The sequence below is a fragment of the Pelophylax lessonae genome, assembly GCF_965119305.1.
Source record: "Pelophylax lessonae genome assembly, chromosome: 9".
Taxonomy (NCBI): Eukaryota; Metazoa; Chordata; class Amphibia; order Anura; family Ranidae; genus Pelophylax; species Pelophylax lessonae.
In genome coordinates this window covers 134,067,041-134,087,846 of record NC_138776.1, presented here as the reverse complement: position 1 = coordinate 134,087,846, position 20,806 = coordinate 134,067,041, and the positions used below count along the sequence as shown (strand labels likewise).

Genomic DNA, 20,806 nt, shown 5'->3' with positions numbered 1-20,806 from the left:
AAACATCCTTTTTATACCATCATTACACAAATATGGTGCTATTTATCACCAGTAAGTACATCATGTGCTGGCATTTGCTCCCACTAAAAGTGCCCATGGGTATAAGCCTATAAGGTATGATTAGGTATACGTTATATTAGAACTGTTTTTCTCCCAAGACAGCTATTCTTCAAGTCTCAATGACACGTGCAGAAACACTTGACTAAACAATACCGTAGGAGGTTTTGTATGACACTTAATATAATAAAAAGTTTTAAGCCCAGGTGAGGTTGCATTTTATTTCCACAGAGAGCGCAAAATTGACAGCTCTGTTCAATCTAATGAAAAAAAATAGCAGGGGAAATATGTTTACCCATGCTCAAAAAAAACCAAACTCCTTAGGGAATTTATTGCAGAATAAACACGATCCTGGGCTAGAAAATGCAACAAAGCAGACGGTGGCGATTTGTGTATTTAGCAAAGCTCTGTTCTTTTAGGTAATACATACAGCAGAGAAGCACTGGGTATGCCCAGTATACCAGAAAACATAGCAGAGCTCTGCTCTGGTGAACAGTATATATATTAGAGCTCTTTTCTGGTGACCAGTATACATAGCAGAGCTCTGCTCTGGTGAACAGTATACATAGCAGAGCTCTGCTCTGGTGAACAGTATACATAGCAGAGCTCTGCTCTGGTGACCAGTATACATAGCAGAGCTCTGCTCTGGTGACCAGTATACATAGCAGAGCTCTGCTCTGGTGAACAGTATACATAGCAGAGCTCTGCTCTGGTGAACAGTATACATGGCAGAGCTCTGCTCTGGTAAACAGTATACATAGCAGAGCTCTGCTCTGGTGAACAGTATACATAGCAGAGCGCTGCTCTGGTGAACAGTATACATAGCAGAGCTCTGCTCTGGTGAACAGTATACATAGCAGAGCTCTGCTCTGGTGAACAGTATACAAGGCAGAGCTCTGCTCTGGTGAACAGTATACATGGCAGAGCTCTGCTCTGGTGAACAGTATACATAGCAGAGTTCTGCTCTGGTGAACAGTATACATAGCAGAGCTCTGCGCTGGTGAACAGTATACATAGCAGAGCTCTGCTCTCGTGAACAGTATACATAGCAGAGCTCTGCTCTGGTGAACAGTATATATAGCGGCTCTCTGCTCTGGTGAACAATATACATGGCGGAGCTCTGCTCTGGGGAACAGTATACATGGCATAGCTCTGCTCTGGTGAACAGTATACATGGCAGAGCTCTGCTCTGGTGAACAGTATACACAGCGGAGCTCTGCTCTGGTGAACAGTATACATGGCGGAGCTCTGCTCTGGTGAACAGTATACATGGCGGAGCTCTGCTCTGGTGAACAGTATACATGGCGGAGCTCTGCTCTGGTGAACAGTATACATGGCAGAGCTCTGCTCTGGTGAACAGTATACAAAGTAGGGACTCCAAAACAACATGCGCTAAGAGGCAAGGCTTGCCATGATGGGCATCCAACAGTATCTCAAACCATAGAAATTCACAAAGGAGAACCAGAATAAATCCAGATGAAATACTCCCAAGATGATAGTTATTGCTTTTAAAAAAAAAGTAATCTAAAAATAATTTTTTACCAACAATTAAAATTCCTTTGGAGTCTTTAATTTGGTTTAGGTCTCATACCTTTTTATGGTTTGAAATTTTGTTGGGTGGCCATCGTTGGAAACTTTGCTGTGTATGAGCTGCCTTGTTTTTTTATTAAGCATTCTATGTTCCTCCTATGCATTTGTATGCTCTGTTGGCCAGTATGTGTGTGTATATGTATGTATGTACGTATATATATATGTGTATATATATATATATATATATATATATATATAAAAAATATATATATATATATATATATATATATATATCATAACTCTAATCTGGTGCATAGAAAACACAGCAGAGCAATCTTTTGAACAGTATACACCGCATAGGAATAGTCTAGTGGGTAGTATGCACAGCAGGGTCCTATTCTGGTGGCTAGGAATTACAGTAGAGCTCTGTTTTTTTATCGTCCTATGGTCAGTATGGCAAGTACAACTATTTTAACTATAATCTTTTCAGTAAAGTTTTTCTTCTAACAGTCCATCAATGTCCTTTATACCAGAACCCAATTAAAGCTGACACCGGCACTTAACATTCTTCTCATGTGGAATATTCCCATTTCTGAATGATTTATACCCGCTGATCCAATTTACAGCTTCATTTTTGTCAGAGAGAATGTATTGGACAATCCATAATCATAACAATAAGTAATTGGCACTCTCCAAAAAGTACATGCATTGATTGAATAGTGCACTCACTGTACTGTCTCCTTCATGGGCATATTCAGCAGTATTTCTAAAGAGAAAAAAAAAGAAAATACTTTATCTCTCTATATCTATATTTTTTGGTGTGTGTGTGTGTGTGTATATGTAGTGTGTATGTATGGGTATGACTATATGTAATTACACATATATGGGTATATAGACTAATATTGAAAGTGTTTGGGCAGTCGCCAAAAAAAGAAAGCATAGTCTTGATGCTCATAGAGAGATAATAATCAAACATTCCATCTGGGAAAGTTTTGGTAATACATTTTTAATTTACATCTTTTACAAGGTTGGTTCATACACATATAGCTAGGGATATTTACCCACACGTATCACATCCAACAAATACCCCCCGTGAATAAATGCATGATACAAACGTATTGCAATCGATACGCACATTAATAAACAATGGCAATTGCATGCCTGACCCAACAAGCAACAGAAAACAAATGCAAAATACGGAACTCAGACAAGGAAAAATATTACAATATTGTGTAGATAAAGTAACAATTAAGAACAACCAATGGTGACTACACTAATACATCTAAAGGGAAAGAGGAAAAAAGAGAATTGTGGTGTGCATGTGCCAGTAGGGAGATATTTTTATTCTTCTTGGGATTATTTTTGGCTGAATGCATTTGTACCTTTTTTCTGTTGCTTTTGGGTTTGTTACACAGCAGTCATTAGGGATGATTTGCATAGAGAATACTTGCTTAGCTAAGTAAATAAAGTGAAGATATGTTCACTTTGAGGACCCAACATGTGCAGAGCAATATCAAACACATTCACTTTACTGAGTTGACATTCATAATATACTATGTATGTTTCTATACAGTATGTGCACCACTTATTTATTCCTATTTGTCATGCATTTATTCATAGGAAGGGTTTTTGGATGTAGTTTATGTGAGGATTTATCTCTAGTTTTGAATATCTGCTCTCTGCTGTGAGCTTGACAAAGGCGTTAACTCACAGAACCGTGAGCATCAACCAATTTTACTATGCGGCGTATGCCTTGTTTTTCTGTGTGTTCAAGAAACAAGTTTAATCATTTAATCATATCTTTATTGCTCATGCAGATCTCAACAGAATGTGTTGAAAATATAAGAACTGTGGTATCTCTGACAAGAGAAGATGCCTTTTTCAACCGATACAATTTAAGTCTAACTGGTCCCTACAAGTAAGTAGAATTTGACCATGATAAAAAAAATTTTTAAATTGCATCTGTTCTTTAATGAAATATGCAAAACCTCAATTACTAGACACAGTGGGGTTAATTTACTGAAGGAGCAGAGCAGGTTTACTTTGTGAATTTTTACTTTGTATGGAAAATTCAGATAGCTTAGTAAATGTGGTAAAGCATTAATGTTGTAAAGAATGCTCAATATTGTGAAAGGAAATAATACAAAAATGGGTCTTTGCTAGCAGCAGAGCCTCACCTCATTCACTAAGCTGAGGGAAAATTTCCTTGAAAAATGGAAATGTATTTTGCTCCGTGAGCAGGCTATATGGCAGGGGCGTAACTACAGGGGTTGCAATTGCAACCAGGCCCCATGCTCCAGGGGGCCTGTGCGGCTCCCCTGTACACCTGCATTGGAGGGGTGGCGGGGGCAGCATGTAGAGAAATCACTGTCCTCCTTTTTCCTTCTGTAACTGCAGGGGGAAATGGAGGAGATTGGTTCCTCTGTATGCTGTCCCCTCCACTCCTCCTATCCAGTTCACTTGTGTTCTGGTGTCTCTGGGCCCCTGTGTGCTCCCCTGGTCCCCCCCCCCCCTTCCTACTGTGCTCCATCCCCTCTCCTGCCGGGTGCTGCAGGGGATGTGTCACAATAGAGAACCAGGAAGGGGTCGGTAAATATGTAATTTTCCAGCTCCTTCTTTTTATGAATGGACAGAGTCATAGCCAGTGACATTGTAAAAAAATAAACTAAAATGATAAAAAATAATACAATTAAAGTACCAAAAAATAAAAACTATTGACACCAGTGGGTGAACTTCCAGGACCGCGAAGGTCACACTTGCAACCGGGCCCCGGCAATCCACCACCGTGGAGGTCCCAAGATGGCAGGAAGGGGGACCACTGCAGATCTTGTGAAAGGGTCCCGCTGCGGGACGGTAATAAAGGGCCCCACAATGAGTATAAAGGTCTCCAGGATCAATGGAAAGAGCCCCAGGATTGAAGGGAAGGGCCCAGGCCAGGGGTCCGTGGGGCCCTTCATGGTTTTTTGCACCGGGGCCCTGTAGGTTCTAGTTACGCCTCTGCTATATGGCTTTATTAAATAAACACCAATGGAACATGAAACCAAGTGGAGTCATTGGACTTCATTTACAAAAGGTGCAACTGTGTCCAGTGATTTCAGTGTTCACTTCCAAAAGCCAATGATGTGCATGAAAATAAAAATATTAATAACAATAATTTCCCTTGCACATGAATGGATGATTAAAGTTAACAGTTTTATTGCTCCAAGTGAACCTTATACATCTTTAATAAATCAACACCATTGTGTGGGTTAAACAAGTGAATTAAGATGGCTTAAGTCGGCCATAGATAGATCTAAATTCAGCCTGTTCAGCAGACACATTTTTAATTAATCTAGGAGCAGGCTGGTTGTACTGAAGTCAATTGATTGATCAACTTCAATACAACCAGCCTGTTTTTTTTTGTTGTATGATCACTGCAGGCAGCTATAGCTGCCAGCAGGGATCATTGTATTCTGACGTCAGGGAATCCTCCCGCTGTCAGAATACAATAGCTCAATGGGAGGGATTCCCCTATCAACAAAAACTGAGTTGATGGGGAAATCAAGCTATTTTCTGTCCTTCAACCTATGGTTGAAGGACAGAAAATTGTATAATCTATGGCCAGCCTTAGATTTATAACATTCCTCCCACAATTTTAAAGCACTGTATAACTATCATGATGGAGAATTCCATTGTTGGCCTTCTGACAATATTCTGGCTGTGTATGGTTTTAAACCGGAACAAAAGCTACTGCGGGTATTCGCATTATGGCAGACTTACCCACTAATTTGGCCTTCTCCAGTGCTGACAGATCACACTCCCCTCTCTTTTTCACTTCAGCCACTGGGTTTCCTTTGATGATGTAACTTCTTTCTTGGCTCTTTTTTCACCATCCTATAAATAATGGCATTGGGCCAGCAGTGTGCACTGGGTCTCCCTTTAAAAGCCCCTACACAGTAGGTCTTGATTCTTTACTTTATCTCTGTTTGGTGTATGTATGTGTGTGTGTGCGTGTGTATATATGTGTGTATATATATATATATATATATATATATATATATATATATATATATATATAGTGTGTATATGTACCGTGTGTATGTATATATATATATATATATGTGTGTGTATATATATAATTTCTTTTTTTGTCAGGAATACATATTTTTGCACAATTTTAAATGACATTGCTGCTACTGCAGCTACAAGAATCTTCTAGCTGTGTTCATATCTGATGAATTCTAATATGTATAATTCCTAGTGAACTCAAAGCAACCTTATAATAAATACCTCAGTGGAATCACTTCTTGTCTCAAACATCAATGCCCTTCTGTCCATGATGAATATACATATTTATCAATTGTGCATTATAACCTAAGAGGACAGTCCGTCAGACCTTGCAAATACAAATAATTTCTCTTTTTTTTTTTTTTTCTACTTTAGGGATTCTTTAAAAAAAGCCCCCCTTCATGGCTTTACCTATGCAGTTTCCCAGTCCATAAACTACTTTGTCAATGCAGCTGTATTCCGATTTGGAGCCTGGTTGATTGCAAACTGCTACACACAATTTGAGAATGTCTTCATGTAAGTACTGTACTCCACAGGAACAATATATTTTGTCATATTTTGTTTGCTGTGCAGCTGGTGGCGGCACTCGGATGCAGCTGGCTGTGCACTGTAGTGTAGAAGATGTAGTTGAGCAATAGCGGGAGTGGGTGGTTAAAGTTCTACATTAGAACTATTATGCAGGATAAAAAAAATTGTAATGAGATTGAAAAAAGTTTTTCAGTATGAATGTCCTTAATCTATTTATTATGTGGCTTTTCCTGTGAATAGATGTGAAAATTATGATTTTAAAAATGTTGCAAACAGGGCATTAAACTTGTCTCTGAGGAGACGGAATCTAATAAATAAATATGTTTACAGAGACAGTTTTAAATGTCCCCCCCCCTTTTTTTTTGTGGGGTTAATTCAATAAAGGCAAGTAGACTATTTTCCAAGGGAGCTACTTCAGAGCTTTGTTAATGAGGTGAAGCTCTGCTGGCTTCCATCATACAATCCTATGCAAGCTTCCACATTCACTTAAGCTCTGGAGTAAATTTCTCTGCAAAGTGAACAGCCTACTTGCCTTTAATAAATCCTCCCTATATATCTAAGCAAAGCTGCCTTTATTTAGGCAGAAATATAATATTTATGGCTATTCTATTCATAATATCTAATTTAACCACTTGCTGACCAGTCACGTTGACTGTACTGCGGCAAAGTGGTTCGTTATCGTCTGGCGACGTAGACAATCCCCTCTCTCGGCGGTGCGCGCGCGCGCCGCCGGAGGCTCGCTCCCGCTGTATTCAGTTACAGCGGGAGTCGGGCCAGGGGAGGAGTGGCGGTGATCACCGCTGCTCTTCCTCGATCGTCGGCGATCTAGTGTGGAGATCCGCCTGCTTGTGTAAACAAAGCGGGCGGATCTCCTAAGTGACAGGCAGGGTCAGATTGCAGGATTCAGCATAGCTGAACCTGCGATCTGTCCCTGTGTCACTCAGTCACCTCCCCCCACACACGTCAGTAAGCACCAGGCATATATTAACCCCTCCCTCTCCAATAAAAATTAACCCCTTCCCTGGCAGTGTCATTTTTACAGTAACAGTGCATATATATATAGCACTGATTACTGTAGTAATGTCACTGGTACCCCCAAAAGTGTAAAAAATGTCAGTCAAGGGTCCGATCTGCTCGCCGCAATGTTGCAGTCCCGCAAAAAAATCGCAGATCGCCGCCATTACTCGTTAAAAAAAAAACACCAAAAATGACAGAAATCTTTCCCTTAATTAGTAAACGCAATAACTTTTGAGCAAACCAATCAAAATACGCTTATTGCGATTTTTTTTTACCAAAAAAATGTAGCAGAAATCAAATTGGCCTAAAATGTTAAAAGATTTAGATTTTTAAATTTTTTTTGGGGGGGGGGGGGAATTTCATATAAAAAAATGTGAAAAATATTGTTATTTTTTTTAAAATTGTCGCTCTTTTTGTGTTTATAGTGCAAAAAGTAAAAATCGCACAGGTGATCAAATACCACCAAAAGAAAGCTCTGTTTGTGGGGAAAGAAAGGACATAAATTTAATTTGGGTACAGCGTTGCACGACCGCGCAATTGTCCGTTAAAGTAACGCAGTGCCGAATCGGAAAATATGGCCTGGTCAGGAATGGGGTAAAATTTTTTTGTCAAAGACATGTAGCTAAATACATTTTGGCCTAAATATATGACAATTGAATATATTGGATATTTTTTAACTGTCAAAGTAGAAAAATATTGTTATTTTTTCAAAATTGTCGCATTTTTTATTTAATATTGCAAAAAATTAAAATTGCACAGGTGATCAAATACCACCAAAAGAAAGCTCTGTTTGTGGGAAAAAAAGGACATAAATTTCATTTGGGTACGGCTTTGCATGACTGCGCAATTGTCAGTTAAAGTCGCACAGTGCCGAAACGCAAAAAGTGGCCTGGACGTAAGACAGCAAAATCCTCCGGTGGTAAAGTGGTTAATGTCATGAAGCACGAGCAGTGTGCTTTTAAGAGGCTTGATGGGGCAGCAATTTTCCAGCAAGTTCTGCAGCCTCTTAATGGCACAGGCAGTTTAGAAAAAACTATTATAGTTGTCATAGGAAATAGTCAATTACATAATACCATACCCTTCATACAGTATATAGAGAAGGTAGGGTACGTCCACTTTTACTGCCAAGAAACATGCACTGTTTGCTGCACACAGAGGGTAATGTCCTACCTAGAGGCCCCTTTTACTCCCTAACTATATCAGATCAGTATATTTAAATTTATGTGTATGTGTGTGTGTGTGTGTGTGTGTGTGTGTGTGTGTATATACATACATACACATATCTATTACAGTATCTCACAAAAGTGAGTACACCCCCTCCCCCCCCACACATTTTTGTAAATTTTATATAATTTCATGTAACACTGAAGAAATTACACTTTGCTACAAAATTAAAGTAATGAGTGTACAGCTTGTATAACAGTGTAAATTTGCTGTCCCCTCAAACTAACTTAGCTTACAGCCATTATTGTCTAAACTGCTGGCAACAAAAGTGAGTACACCCCTAAGTGAAAATGTCTCAATTTTTGCCCAAAGTATAAATATTTTGTGTGGCCACCATTATTTTCCTGCACTGCTTTAACCCTGTTGGGCATGGAGTTCACCAGAGCTTAACAGGTTGCCACTGGAGTCCTCTTCCACTCCTCCACTACGACATCACGGAGTTGGTGGATGTTAGAGACCTTGCGCTCCTCCACCTTCCATTTGAGGATGCCCCACAAATGCTCAATATGGTTTAGGTCTGGAGACATGCTTTGCCAGTCCCACAAATGCTCAATATGGTTTAGGTCTGGAGACATGCTTGGCCAGTCCATCTCCTTTACCCTCAGCTTCTTTAGCAAGGCAGTGGTCGTCTTGGAGGTGTGTTTGGGGTCGTTATAATGTTGGAATACTGCTCTGCGGCCCAGTCTCTGAAGGGAGGGGGGATCATGCTCTGCTTCAGTAGGTCACAGTACATGTTAGCATTTATGGTTCCCTCAATGAACTGTAGCTCCTCAGTGTCGGCAGCACTTATGCAGCCCCAGACTATGACACTCCCATCACCATGCTTGACTGTAGGCAAGACACACTTGTCTTTGGACTCCTCACCTGGCTACTGCCACACACGCTTGACACCATCTGAACCAAAATAGGTAATCTTGGTTTCATCAGACCACAGGACATGGTTCAAATAATCCATGTCCTTAGTGTGCTTGCCTTCAGCAAACTGTTTGCGGGCTTTCTTGTGCATCATTTTTTTGGGACGACAGCCATGCAGACCAGTTTGATGCAGTGTGAGGCATATGGTCTGAGCACAGACAAGCTGACCCCACCCCTTCAACCTCTGCAGTAATGCTGGCAGCACTCATATGTCTATTTCCCAAAGACAACCTTTGGATATGACGCTGGGTACGTGCACTCAAATTCTTTGGTCGACTATGGCGAGGCCTGTTCTGAGTGGAACCTATCCTGTGAAACCATTGTATGGTCTTGCCCACCATGCTTCAGCTTAATTTCAGAGTATTGGCAATTTGCTTATAGCCTAGGCCATCTTTATGTAGAGCAACAATTCTTTTTTTCAGATCCTCAGAGTTCTTTGCCATGAGGTGCCATGTTGAGCTTCCAGTGACCAGTATGAGAGAGTGATCACTCCAAATTTAACACCCCTGCTCCCCATCCACACCTGAGACCTTGTAACACTAACTAGTCACTTGACACCGGGGGGGGGGGGGAGGGGGTGGCTAATTGGGCTCAATTTGAACATTTTCACTTAGGGGTGCACTCACTTTTCTTGCTAGCGGTTTTGATATTAATGGCTATGTGTTGAGTTATTTTGAGGGGACTATTTTCATAGCAAAGTGTAATTTCTTCAGTGTTATCACATGAAAAGATATAATAAAATATTTACAAAAATGTGAGGGGTGTACTAACTTTTGTGAGCTACTGTATGTGTGTGTATATGTATATATATATATATATATATATATATATATATATATATATATATATATGTATATATGTGTCTGTGTGTGTTTTTTTTTATTTGTTTTTTAAATATTTATCCATACCTAAATATATCCATTCCCTCTTATGTAGTTTCTTTGATCATTCACTTTAAAAGTTGATTGCTACACAAAATATTCCATTAGCTTTCTTCCTAAAAGCGTTCTGTTTGTGTGGCGGTTCAGTATAATTTAACTTAATTGGCATATTTTGTAATATAGTCTCCAGTAAAACTGCCACGTGTTAGATCAAAAGTGACTTAAGAGCTTAGGATGTACAGAATGCAGTTGCATTCATACACTTTCTACTTTTTCATGAATAAATGGGATTTCTAGGTAAGTGCTCATTACTGTATGTATCTTCATATCTTAGAGTATTCTCCACAATTATTTTTGCTGCGATGAATGTTGGACAGACTTCATCGCTAGCACCTGACATGGGAAAAGCCAAAGTATCATGCCAGAGAATCATGAAGCTGCTGGACAGACAACCTGCAATTGACAGTTACAGTGAAGATGGTGAAAAGCTGGTAAGACCATATTTAAGTATTTTATTACCTAGCTGTCTCAAAAAACAGACAAAGAAACATAAATTGTATTTATAGTTAACCACAGTGAAAAAGTGTCCTCTGCACACTTCTAGTGTTATTTCAAGAAGCCCTTCCAGTTCTTATCTTGCCTACAGAACAATAAAGCTGACCATAGTTTGCTCGAAATTTGGCAAGTTCTGCAGCAGAATGTCAGTCCATTTATGGCCATTCCTACTCCATGTAAGTTGCTCTAATGATCAACTTCTGTCAAATGGGACTGTTGGAAAGTCCTCGCTGTCAGGACACAATAGCACAGCAGAGCCCAGTTACGTGATTTCCATTTCTCCTCCATTCACAAAGTTCTCTCTGCTGAGTTAAGCAGAGATAACCCCATAAGGCACCACAGGCTTAACATTGCCACCTGCGTTTTAAGTATAAGCAAGAAAATGTAGGCCATGGTAGTGTGAAATAGCATTATAAATCAGCCCCTGAAGTGGGTAAGATGTTAACCTACAATGTAAAAATTCCATTACCCAGATATCATTTCCCCTTATTAGGAGGGATACTTACAGTATCTGTACAACCATGTTTCAATAAGAAGTTTACAGGTGGAGTTCCACCCCTGCCCCCTCCCCAGCAAAAAATGAAGTCAGCAGCTACACATACTGAAGCTGCTGACTTAATATTGGGTCACTTACCTGTCCCGGAATCCAGCGATGTTGGCACCCTAGCCGATGTTTCCATCGGCTCTGGGTGCTGTCGCCGCTATGGCGTGTAAGGGAAAATATCAGTAATGCCTTGCGGCTTCATTGCCGGTTTTCTGCTGCGCATGTGTGAAGCACGCTGCACTTTCGGAATGGCCTGGAGGAGGGGGGCCGAACTTCCGAGTGATCATGCTGCAGCACTATCTCCTGGAAGTGAGGACAGGTAAACCCCCGAAAGGTGCCAAATGTGGCACCAGAGGGGGAAGTCAGATAAGCGGAACTTCCACTTTTGGGTGGATCTCTGCTTTAATGCCCTTTTTTTCTATTCAGAAAAATTTGGCTTTCTGAGTTTACATTTATGAAGCTCATAAGTATGGGATAAAAGTCACCTGATCCAGTGGTTTTGCTGCCTGATAGATAACGGAATGCTTTCACATCTTTAAGGGAAGGCAGATGTCTACTGATCTCAGGGTGAACATTGATTGAAGAAAATAAAAAACCTGCCCAAATAACTGCAGCTCTTCCACAAGATAAGCAGCAACAGCATTACCCTGTACTATTCTCCACCCTGCAAAGACCAAGGGCAATATTTGTTAGGGATGGATTGTTGCTGCATGTCCACCCATCCGCCAAAGTCTTTGGGAAACATTAGAGTCCTTTATTTAGATTGCTGGACAGCAGGTTTTTTCTTATCAGGAAAAATTAGATACTTCAAAAACGAGGTGCAGAGTTACCCATAGCAGCCACTCCAGTTTTCATCTGTTAACACCAGTAAGAACTACAAAAATATATCTTATTAAAGCATTTTTCACAATTTTTGCTTAGTTAATAAGGGCTAAGCCTCTATATTAAATGAAATACATGTACTTATGTTTTAGAGTGCATATGAAGGAAACCTTGAATTCAAAGATATCAAGTTTGTGTACCCAACAAGACCAAAAGTCCAGGTTCTTCAGGGATTGAATGTAAAAGTTACCAAAGGACAAACCCTAGCTCTGGTGGGCAGCAGTGGGTGTGGAAAGAGTACATCTGTTCAGCTGCTGGAGAGGTTCTACGATCCTGTTGATGGAAAAGTGGTAAGCAAAAATGATATATGCAATAAACACAGATATGTGTATATATACACAAGATACATATCGGGTGTTAATAAGGGTTTTGTAAGGCATTAGTGTCAATGGTGAAGTAGTTTAATGAAACAGCCAAATCTACGAAGTTCAGTGTTGGGGGAGACACAGCTGGTAACTTGTATCTCTCTAGACTAAAGATGTCTAACTTGGAGAACAATCTCATAGCCATTCATATCTCATCGGCTTCAATTCTACAGACATAGCCCCAAGCTCACAAAGTTCATCCATGTAGCATGCATATAGTGCTTTGTTTAAGTACAGTGACCTTAAGGTAAACTTGTACTTTTACCATGCAGAGCAAAGCAACAGGCTTGCTTTTATTGCCTCTCTCCCCAGAAGAACATGCTCCCCTTTCTTTTGCTACCCCCCCACTGTGGCAGCTCTAAAGAATATCCAGAACTTCCAGGTATGAAGGAGTAGGTGACCCTCTCAGATCTGTGCCAATCACCAAGCACTGTCACAGTGGCGGAGCCCATAGTCTTGTGTAAGCTATGACTTGGGTTACTTGAAGCTCACACAAGATGGCTTATCCTGCTCCTACAGCCAAGTGGCAGGACATCAAGGGAGAGGTGACCATGTGCTGTTGGTGAGGCAGGGACTAAAGTGGAACTGTTTCTTTTCCTTGCATGAGTATACACACATTCTCTTTTAAAGTTGGGGCTTGGGGGTTACAAGATCCTGCATTCTGATTTTACTATAAAATTCTGACATTTATATATTCGATGAGTTCTATCAACTGGTTTGATGTGTGTTGCAGTTTTTTTTTGATCCTCCTATTTACCGTAAGGCAGCTGGCAGAGCCCAATTTATAAAAATAATGCTTTAATGTCTAATTATCCTTTTTATTCAATAATAAAGAAAAAATTATTTCAGTTTTTAACACAAGTTGAAAAGCACATTCTAAAATACCGGTTGCATAATTTATTAATAGCTATGTAACTAATCAATCTGCAGTAACAAAAAAAGGCTATTTTGCAAATTTTCTTTCCACTCCTATAAATTATTCCATGAACAAGCATATTGAGCTTCAAAAATGAGAATGGCAATTTATAAAATTACAGCTGCTGATGGATTCCTCTTTTTATGGATTTGCACATTAATCAAACATTAACATTTAGCACCAAATGTAATATGCTGCATGTAGTTATGTATTGAACTTCGCAGAGTAATCCTTTAAGATAATGTATTTTTAATAATCAGGGCTTTCGTTTTTTTTGTCATTACCCTGCCAACAAGGAAGCCTAAGTAAACTTCTTCCTGGACTGCATGACACTCAGCAACAAATAACACAGACAGCTATTTGAAAAGCAAACATTTAACATTGGCTACAAAATGTGTTTAATAATGGAAATCTGTATTCAATGTAATAATGTGCCTAGGCAAATAACTCCATGTACTTAGCAGCCTGTGGCCATCTGATGCCCATGGGGCCCACAGTTCAATAGAAACTCCTACTTCATGCACAGATCCATGATGTTCTATGGCTCACATTCTGGAGATTAGCTGTAACTGACTGCAGAGACTGACTGTTGATGCAGATAATTGGACAAGGTTTAATTGCTGTATGGGGATTATTAATTGAATCTCATGCTGGAGATTGCAAGTTTAGTTAAACAAAAAGTTTTACAATTTGAAAATTAAAAGGAATGACCCATATTTTATGCACCAAGCAGTTAAAGCAACAGTCCATCTAAAGATATATGTGTTGTTGGAGGTGCGCAGCCTATAAACGAACTAACAAGAAATAACCATATACATTTCCACCATTTACGTGAACACAATAATAAAGTGATAAAAAATATTAAAAAGGAATAAATATGATGGCAGTGTCCATAGCCACAATAATAATCAGTGCAAAGTGTATAGTAAGTAGTAATTCAGTAAATTTTCAATTGTGATGGAAAAATCTCTGCTTCCGTGATACACTCAAGTCCACACCTGCAAGTGAAAAATCGTGCTGTGCACTTCCATCTCCGTTTGTCATCTCAGTGCTCACAGAACCCTCACCTTAATTAACAATCAAATACAATCAAATTTTGCAAGACTTGTTTATTATTTATGTTTGTTTGGGTGCTGTTACACTTGAAGTTGCTGCTTATTTATCTAATTTGCACTAGCGCGGTTATATATTTCTTATTTTAGCAATCAAATACGCCATGTAAAAAAAATCCAGGTTGATGGTCAGATCACAGTTGGTTCCAAGTGCTTTCCATATCCCCCAAAGTTCAGACTCAAGTACTGGTCCCTTTAAGACGCTGTTTATCGGGTTATTATTGAGTGTATCACGTAAGCAGAGTTTTTATTCACAATTGAAAATTACTGATCTACCACTTAGTATACTCTCAGCACTGATTATTATTGTGGTTATGGACACTGCCATCATATTTATTTATTTTTTTATATTTTTGTCACTTTATTATTGTAGTCTTGTGAATGGTGGACAATTTATGTGGTTATTTCATGTTCGTTTTTAGTCTGTGCAACCCTGACAACACTTGGAGTGTTGTGAATATACTCAACGAACATGTATTCATATAATCAAAATCATGTGGTGCTCATACACTGATGAGAATAAAGTGCTATAAGTGCAAAAAAAGAAAATGCATCCATATATACATGTAAAGCTGTAAATATGTGCATTCATAAGTTATATTATTCAATAAAGTGCCAAGTAAGGTATACAGATTGGATGCTTTCAATTAAAGTGCCAATTATTCTCTGCAAAGCATAACAAGCCTCAAATGTTCATTCAAAATTACAAATCTTCAAATGTGGCATAAAATTGGTAAATGATATAGACCAGGGAATCCCAATTCCAAATACTGGTGGTGACACAGGTGCTCCACACGTGCCTCATTACAGTCCATAAGTGCTCCAAGTGATCCCTGGTCTGTGCTCCACCATGTATATAATAATGAATGCAAACTTACCAGATGAGGAGACCCCAAATGAGGTCTAGCCATGCATTAGTGGGCAACACACACCAGGTATGCAGGTAACACTCCCTTCATAGGACCCGTATGTTAGATGTGTCTTTTAAAAGATCACCCGATAATGCGGCCAGTTAGTTGTCGTCATTCATTAACCAGGTGTGTATAAAAAAGGAACACAATCACTCATTTCGCTATTCCCAGCTTAAAAAATGTACAGAACGGTATTTTACTCACAATTAAAATGAATACGTCAGGCATTCCGAAATGATCATCCTGCCCCCAGATGGGCGTGCTGACATCACCACTATGTCCTCCAACCCGACGTACGTTTAGTCTCATTAGACTTTGTCACAGGGGCAATGGGAACTCATTAGGTGTTGCAGCAACCCTTTTTTGTTATTATTAACACTTATCATTTGCTTTATATCACACTTTATTTAGAGGATATATCTATGCAGGTAGTGCAGGAGTCATTTTCTCTTTACCTTTGTTTCACAAACAAAGATAACCGATCAGTGAATAATAGTGGACTTGTGTAGGCATAGGAATCCTATACCTGTCAGCAGCAGCCAGCTCTGATCATTGAGGTTACATTTCACTCCAAAGTGGGTTTCACCCTCCCAATTTAAACCCTGTAGTCCAACTGCTTGAGCTGTATTCTCCAAGATGTATAAAGTGCAATAGGGAGAGGTAAAGGCCCATTCCATTGTAGCCTGGAAACTCGGATGCACAGTTCTTACCACTGCTGGGTGACTATCATTGTGTCAAAGCTGACAAACCAGTGAACACTGGTGTCCCCCAATTTTTCCTTGGCAGGGCTTATATGCTGCATGATGTAACCAAGGCCATGTAGTCAGTGATGGCATGGTAATGCAATTTTACCATAGGTGTCTTGTAATTACAACAGATGATGATGGAATTTGCCCAATAAACAGGCTAGATGACTTTGGACTCTGCATTGCTTAGCCAGTTTGCCACCCACCTGGCTGTGCTATTTGGCAGAGGTGTGTAAGTTGCAAGGTTGGCTGAACAGAATTTGCAAGCAAGAGGATCACTAATGATACAGGGCAGATACCCTACCCTCTTTGATTGTGTTGCTCCCTCGACAGTTTCAGCAGTGAGGTGGCACTTCCTCCCTGCTGAAAAAGCTAAAAAAACTAAATTGCTGGTCAGACAGGCATAGGATAGTGAGACATTTAGACAGGTGAGTGTTTTCACTCCATGCTTTGTCCTCTGAAACTATCCTGCCATCGACAAGTTTCTCACAAACAGGACCATCAGTGTGACATTGCCCCACATAGGCGTGTGCACAGGGTATGCCTGGGCACACTCTAATCACCCTGTGTGGTGCAGATTCCCCCTGTATAGACCCCTGATCACCAAACCTAATGGGGCTCCTAAACAAATTGCAATAAAAAAAAAAAAAATTGTAAAACATTATAAAAAAAATTAAATAATAAAATCAAAAACTACTGACACCGTCAATATGTATACGCATGCACGCACACTCATGTGTGTTTGACCTTTGGGGTGCACACCCTAATGCAATATGCTTGGCACACCTATTTTGCCCCAACTGACCTTTGTAAACTGAAATATTACTTGTTATGCTACTTCACTTAGCACAGTTAGAAATAGTAAATGTTGTTGCTTCTATCTCATCCCAGCTTGTCATTCACAGCAAATGGGCTCATTAGTCCTCTGGGATGGCATGCCTGCATCAAACCAATGATAAGCAATTTAAAAATATGCAAGAAGTATGATATACAGCAGTGAAAACTTTGTTCTAAGCAGACATTCTGTCTCTTTTTATAGCTTGCAGATGGAATAGACACAAAAACGTTGAATTTAAAGTGGCTGAGATCCCAAATGGGAATTGTGTCTCAGGAGCCCATGCTGTTTGACTGCAGCATTGCTGAAAATATTCAGTATGGCGCTCTGGACAGAGAAGTGACGCAAGAAGAAATTGTAGAAGCTGCAAAGGCTGCAAATATTCACACTTTCATCGAAAATCTTCCAGAGGTAAGTAAACAAAATAGGTTTCTGCAGAAGTGATTTAGAGAAAGGATAAATGTGTGTTAAGCTACCGTTATATTTTAAATTAGAAATAGATTTTCAGACCTGCACACATTTGGCTATAGATTTAAAATATTGCTATGCATACCGGGGAGGAATGTTTAGCTTGATAGTGCACTTAAAGCAAGGGTGGATTGGAAATTCTGGACTGGGGTATCTGATTGCACCTTTAAGTTAATACAGTGCCTTGAAAAAGTATTTATACCCATTGAAATTTTCCACTTTTTGTCATGTTACAACCAAAAACATAAATGTATTTTATTGGGATTTTTTATGATAGACCAACACATAATGGCACATAGTGGAAAGAAAATGATAAATGGTTTTCAACATTTTTTTTACAAATATTTGAAAAGTGTGGCATGCATTTGTATTCAGCCCCCTTTACTCTGATACCCCTAACTAAACTCTAGTGGAACCAATTGCCATCAGAAGTCACCTTGCTAGTAATTAGAGTCCTCCTGTGTGTAATTTAATATCCCTATAAATACAGCTGTTCCATGAAGCCCTCAGAGGTTTGTTAGAGAACCTTATGAACAAACCGTATCATGAAGGCCAAGGAACACACCAGACATGTCAGAGAAAAAAGTTGTGGAGAAGATTTGAAGCAGGGTTAGCTTATAAATAAATATCCCAAGCTTTGAACATCTAAAGGAGTACTATTCAATTCATCGTCCGAAAATGGAAAGAGTATGGCACAACTACAAACCTCCCAAGACATGGCCGTCCACCTAAACTGACAGGCCAGGCAATGAGAGCAATAATCAGAGCAGCAGCCAAGAGGCCCATGATAACTCTGGAGGAGCTGCAGAGATCCGCAACTCAGGTGGGAGAATCTGTCCACAGGACAACTATTAGTCATGCACTCCACAAATCTGGTCTTTATGGAAGAGTGGCAAGAAGAAAGCCATTGTTGAAGGAAAGCCATAAGAAGTCCATTTGCAGTTTGTGAGAAGCCATGTAGGGGACACAGCAAACATGGAAGAAGGTGCTCTGGTCAGATGAGACCAAAATTGAACTTTTTGTCCCAAAAGCAAAGTGCTTTGTGTGGCTGAAAACTAACTTTGCACATCACCCTGAACACACAACCCCCACCGTGAAACATGGTTGTGGCAGCATCATGTTGTGGGGATGCTCTTCTTCAGCAGGGACAGGGAAGCTGGTCAGAGTTGATGGGAAGATGGATAGAGCGAAATACAGGGCGTTCTTTAAGAGAAAACCTGTTAGTCTGCAAAAGACTTGAGACTGGGGCAGAGGTTCACCTTCCAGCAGGACAACAAAACTAAACATACAGCCAGTGCTGCAATGGAATGGTTTAGATCAAAGCCTATTCATGTGTTAGAATGGCCTAGTCAAAGTCCAGACCTAAATTCAATTGAGATTCTATGGCAAGACCTGAAAACTGCTGTTCACATATGCTTTCCATCCAATCTGACAGAGCTTGAGATATTTTGCAATGAAGAATGGGCAGAAATGTCACTCTCTCTAGATGTGCAAAGTTGGTAGAGACATACCCAAAAAAGCTGGCAGCTGTAATTGCAGCAAAAGGTGGTTCTACAAAGTATTGACTCAGGGGGGCTGAATACAAAAGCACACCACACTTTTAAGATATTTATTTGTAAAAAAAGTTGAATTCCACTTATAATTTTCCTTTTACTTCACAATTATGTGCCACTTTGTGTTGGTCTATCACATAAAATCCCAATAAAATACATTTAACTTTTTGGTTGTAATGACAAAATGGAAAATTTCAAGGGGTATAAATACTTTTTCAAGCCACTATATGAGTTACTGTGATCATTTATTCTTATTATCCTTGCCTGTATATCTGTGAAACTTTTTTCATTTATCTGGGTCATGGTATAGCTAGTTAAAGGTGTCCCAATTCAGCTGGACCTGTTTTGAAGAATTGAAGATATTTTAGCACTAATGCAAGTCACCTATTCAGAAGCCACCTAAGTAAACGGTTAAAAATCTTCATTTTCTTTAAATAAGTCCACATAAATGGGACTAGTGATTACTGGCCAACCCTTGCCTGTATACAAATAGCGATACATAGACATATCTGAAACTTAATAGGCAGATGTTCTCAGCATAACTTCCAATTATGCCCAACTTTCTTGGCCACTTTAGTGATAATAAAAAGAACAGGGTATATAAATGGATTGGTGTTTTTTAATTTTTTATTTTAATCATAACTACATTCGAAAGTAAATAAATGCTTATGTTTCACCATTATTTTAGAAATACAACACACGTGTGGGTGATAAAGGTACTCAACTCTCAGGAGGACAGAAGCAGAGAATTGCCATTGCCCGAGCCCTTATACGGAAACCCAAGGTTCTGCTGCTGGATGAGGCAACGTCAGCTCTTGACACAGAAAGTGAAAAGGTTAGTTTGTTTTTAAACGTGTGCATTGAATTATTTTAGTCTCTAGAGCTTACTATTGTTACAGTTTCTTTTAAAATCAATGCTTATTTATTTGTGCTTCCTACAGCCCCCTAAAACGGGTGCCACATTTGAAATTCCTCTCAAATCCATTATAAAATGTAGAGAAAAAAAATGCAAGAATGTGTGAAATAAATAAACCAAAATGTTTAACTATTATCAGCCATTGTAATTAATATTTTAGCAAGTCAGGTGAAATTCTGATTTCTGGCTAGGCACTAAGACTCTTAAAGTATAGCTGAACTCAGGAGCCTGCATTCATTATATCTGGTCTCACACAGTACACAGAGCAGGAAAATGTAATTATTTTATTAAATATAAACTGCTAAATACCTTTTCTCATCAGCAGCTAAGAGCAGTCTTGTGACTTCTATCAGTGTCTGGTGAAAGCTTGTAGGAGCAGTTTACATTCTCCCCTATTGTCCTTTGAGTCTGCAGGACCCCTGACCCTCTGTCTGGACAGTGCTGATTGGCCATGTGCTGATCACATGCACTCTCCCGAGAAAAAAACAAACTGAGCATGTGCCTCTTGTCCCCAAGGCTCTGTTCTATCAGGAGATGGTTTGGGAACAGTGGAAGAAGGGGAGGATCAGAGAAAACCGGATTAAACCACCTTTTTTACACAATGCAGAAGATTAACCCCCTAGGTTCCACAACAAGTATAACCAGCATGCTTTACTGCATTTACAGACTGATTTTACTGTTGTGGGTTTAGTAACACTTTAGGCAGCCATTCTCAACCAAGGTGGTGGCAAATATACTTAGCATGTTCAGCTTTGTTTTCTTTTGTGTTTTCAGCATATAATTAATACTTAACCAAGGAAATTT

At 39.5% G+C, this 20,806-nt stretch overlaps 2 protein-coding genes across 2 annotated transcripts in view; one reads left to right on the top strand and one right to left on the bottom strand.

Annotated features, from left to right (window-relative positions):
* The window catches only part of LOC309563254 (ATP-dependent translocase ABCB1-like), a 94,597-nt gene that overhangs the window by 73,260 nt on the left and 531 nt on the right, over window positions 1-20,806 (top strand). Inside the window, exons 22-27 of the mRNA XM_082267661.1 lie at window positions 3,405-3,505; window positions 6,010-6,150; window positions 10,534-10,690; window positions 12,273-12,470; window positions 17,270-17,476; window positions 19,775-19,921. Coding sequence (XP_082123787.1) covers window positions 3,405-3,505; window positions 6,010-6,150; window positions 10,534-10,690; window positions 12,273-12,470; window positions 17,270-17,476; window positions 19,775-19,921 — 951 coding nt within the window. The remainder of the gene's footprint in view (window positions 1-3,404; window positions 3,506-6,009; window positions 6,151-10,533; window positions 10,691-12,272; window positions 12,471-17,269; window positions 17,477-19,774; window positions 19,922-20,806) is intronic.
* Window positions 1,970-20,806, bottom strand: part of LRRTM3 (leucine rich repeat transmembrane neuronal 3) — a 159,554-nt gene continuing 140,717 nt past the window's right edge. Inside the window, exon 3 of the mRNA XM_082267660.1 lies at window positions 1,970-2,353. Coding sequence (XP_082123786.1) covers window positions 2,342-2,353 — 12 coding nt within the window. The 3' untranslated portion in view covers window positions 1,970-2,341. The remainder of the gene's footprint in view (window positions 2,354-20,806) is intronic.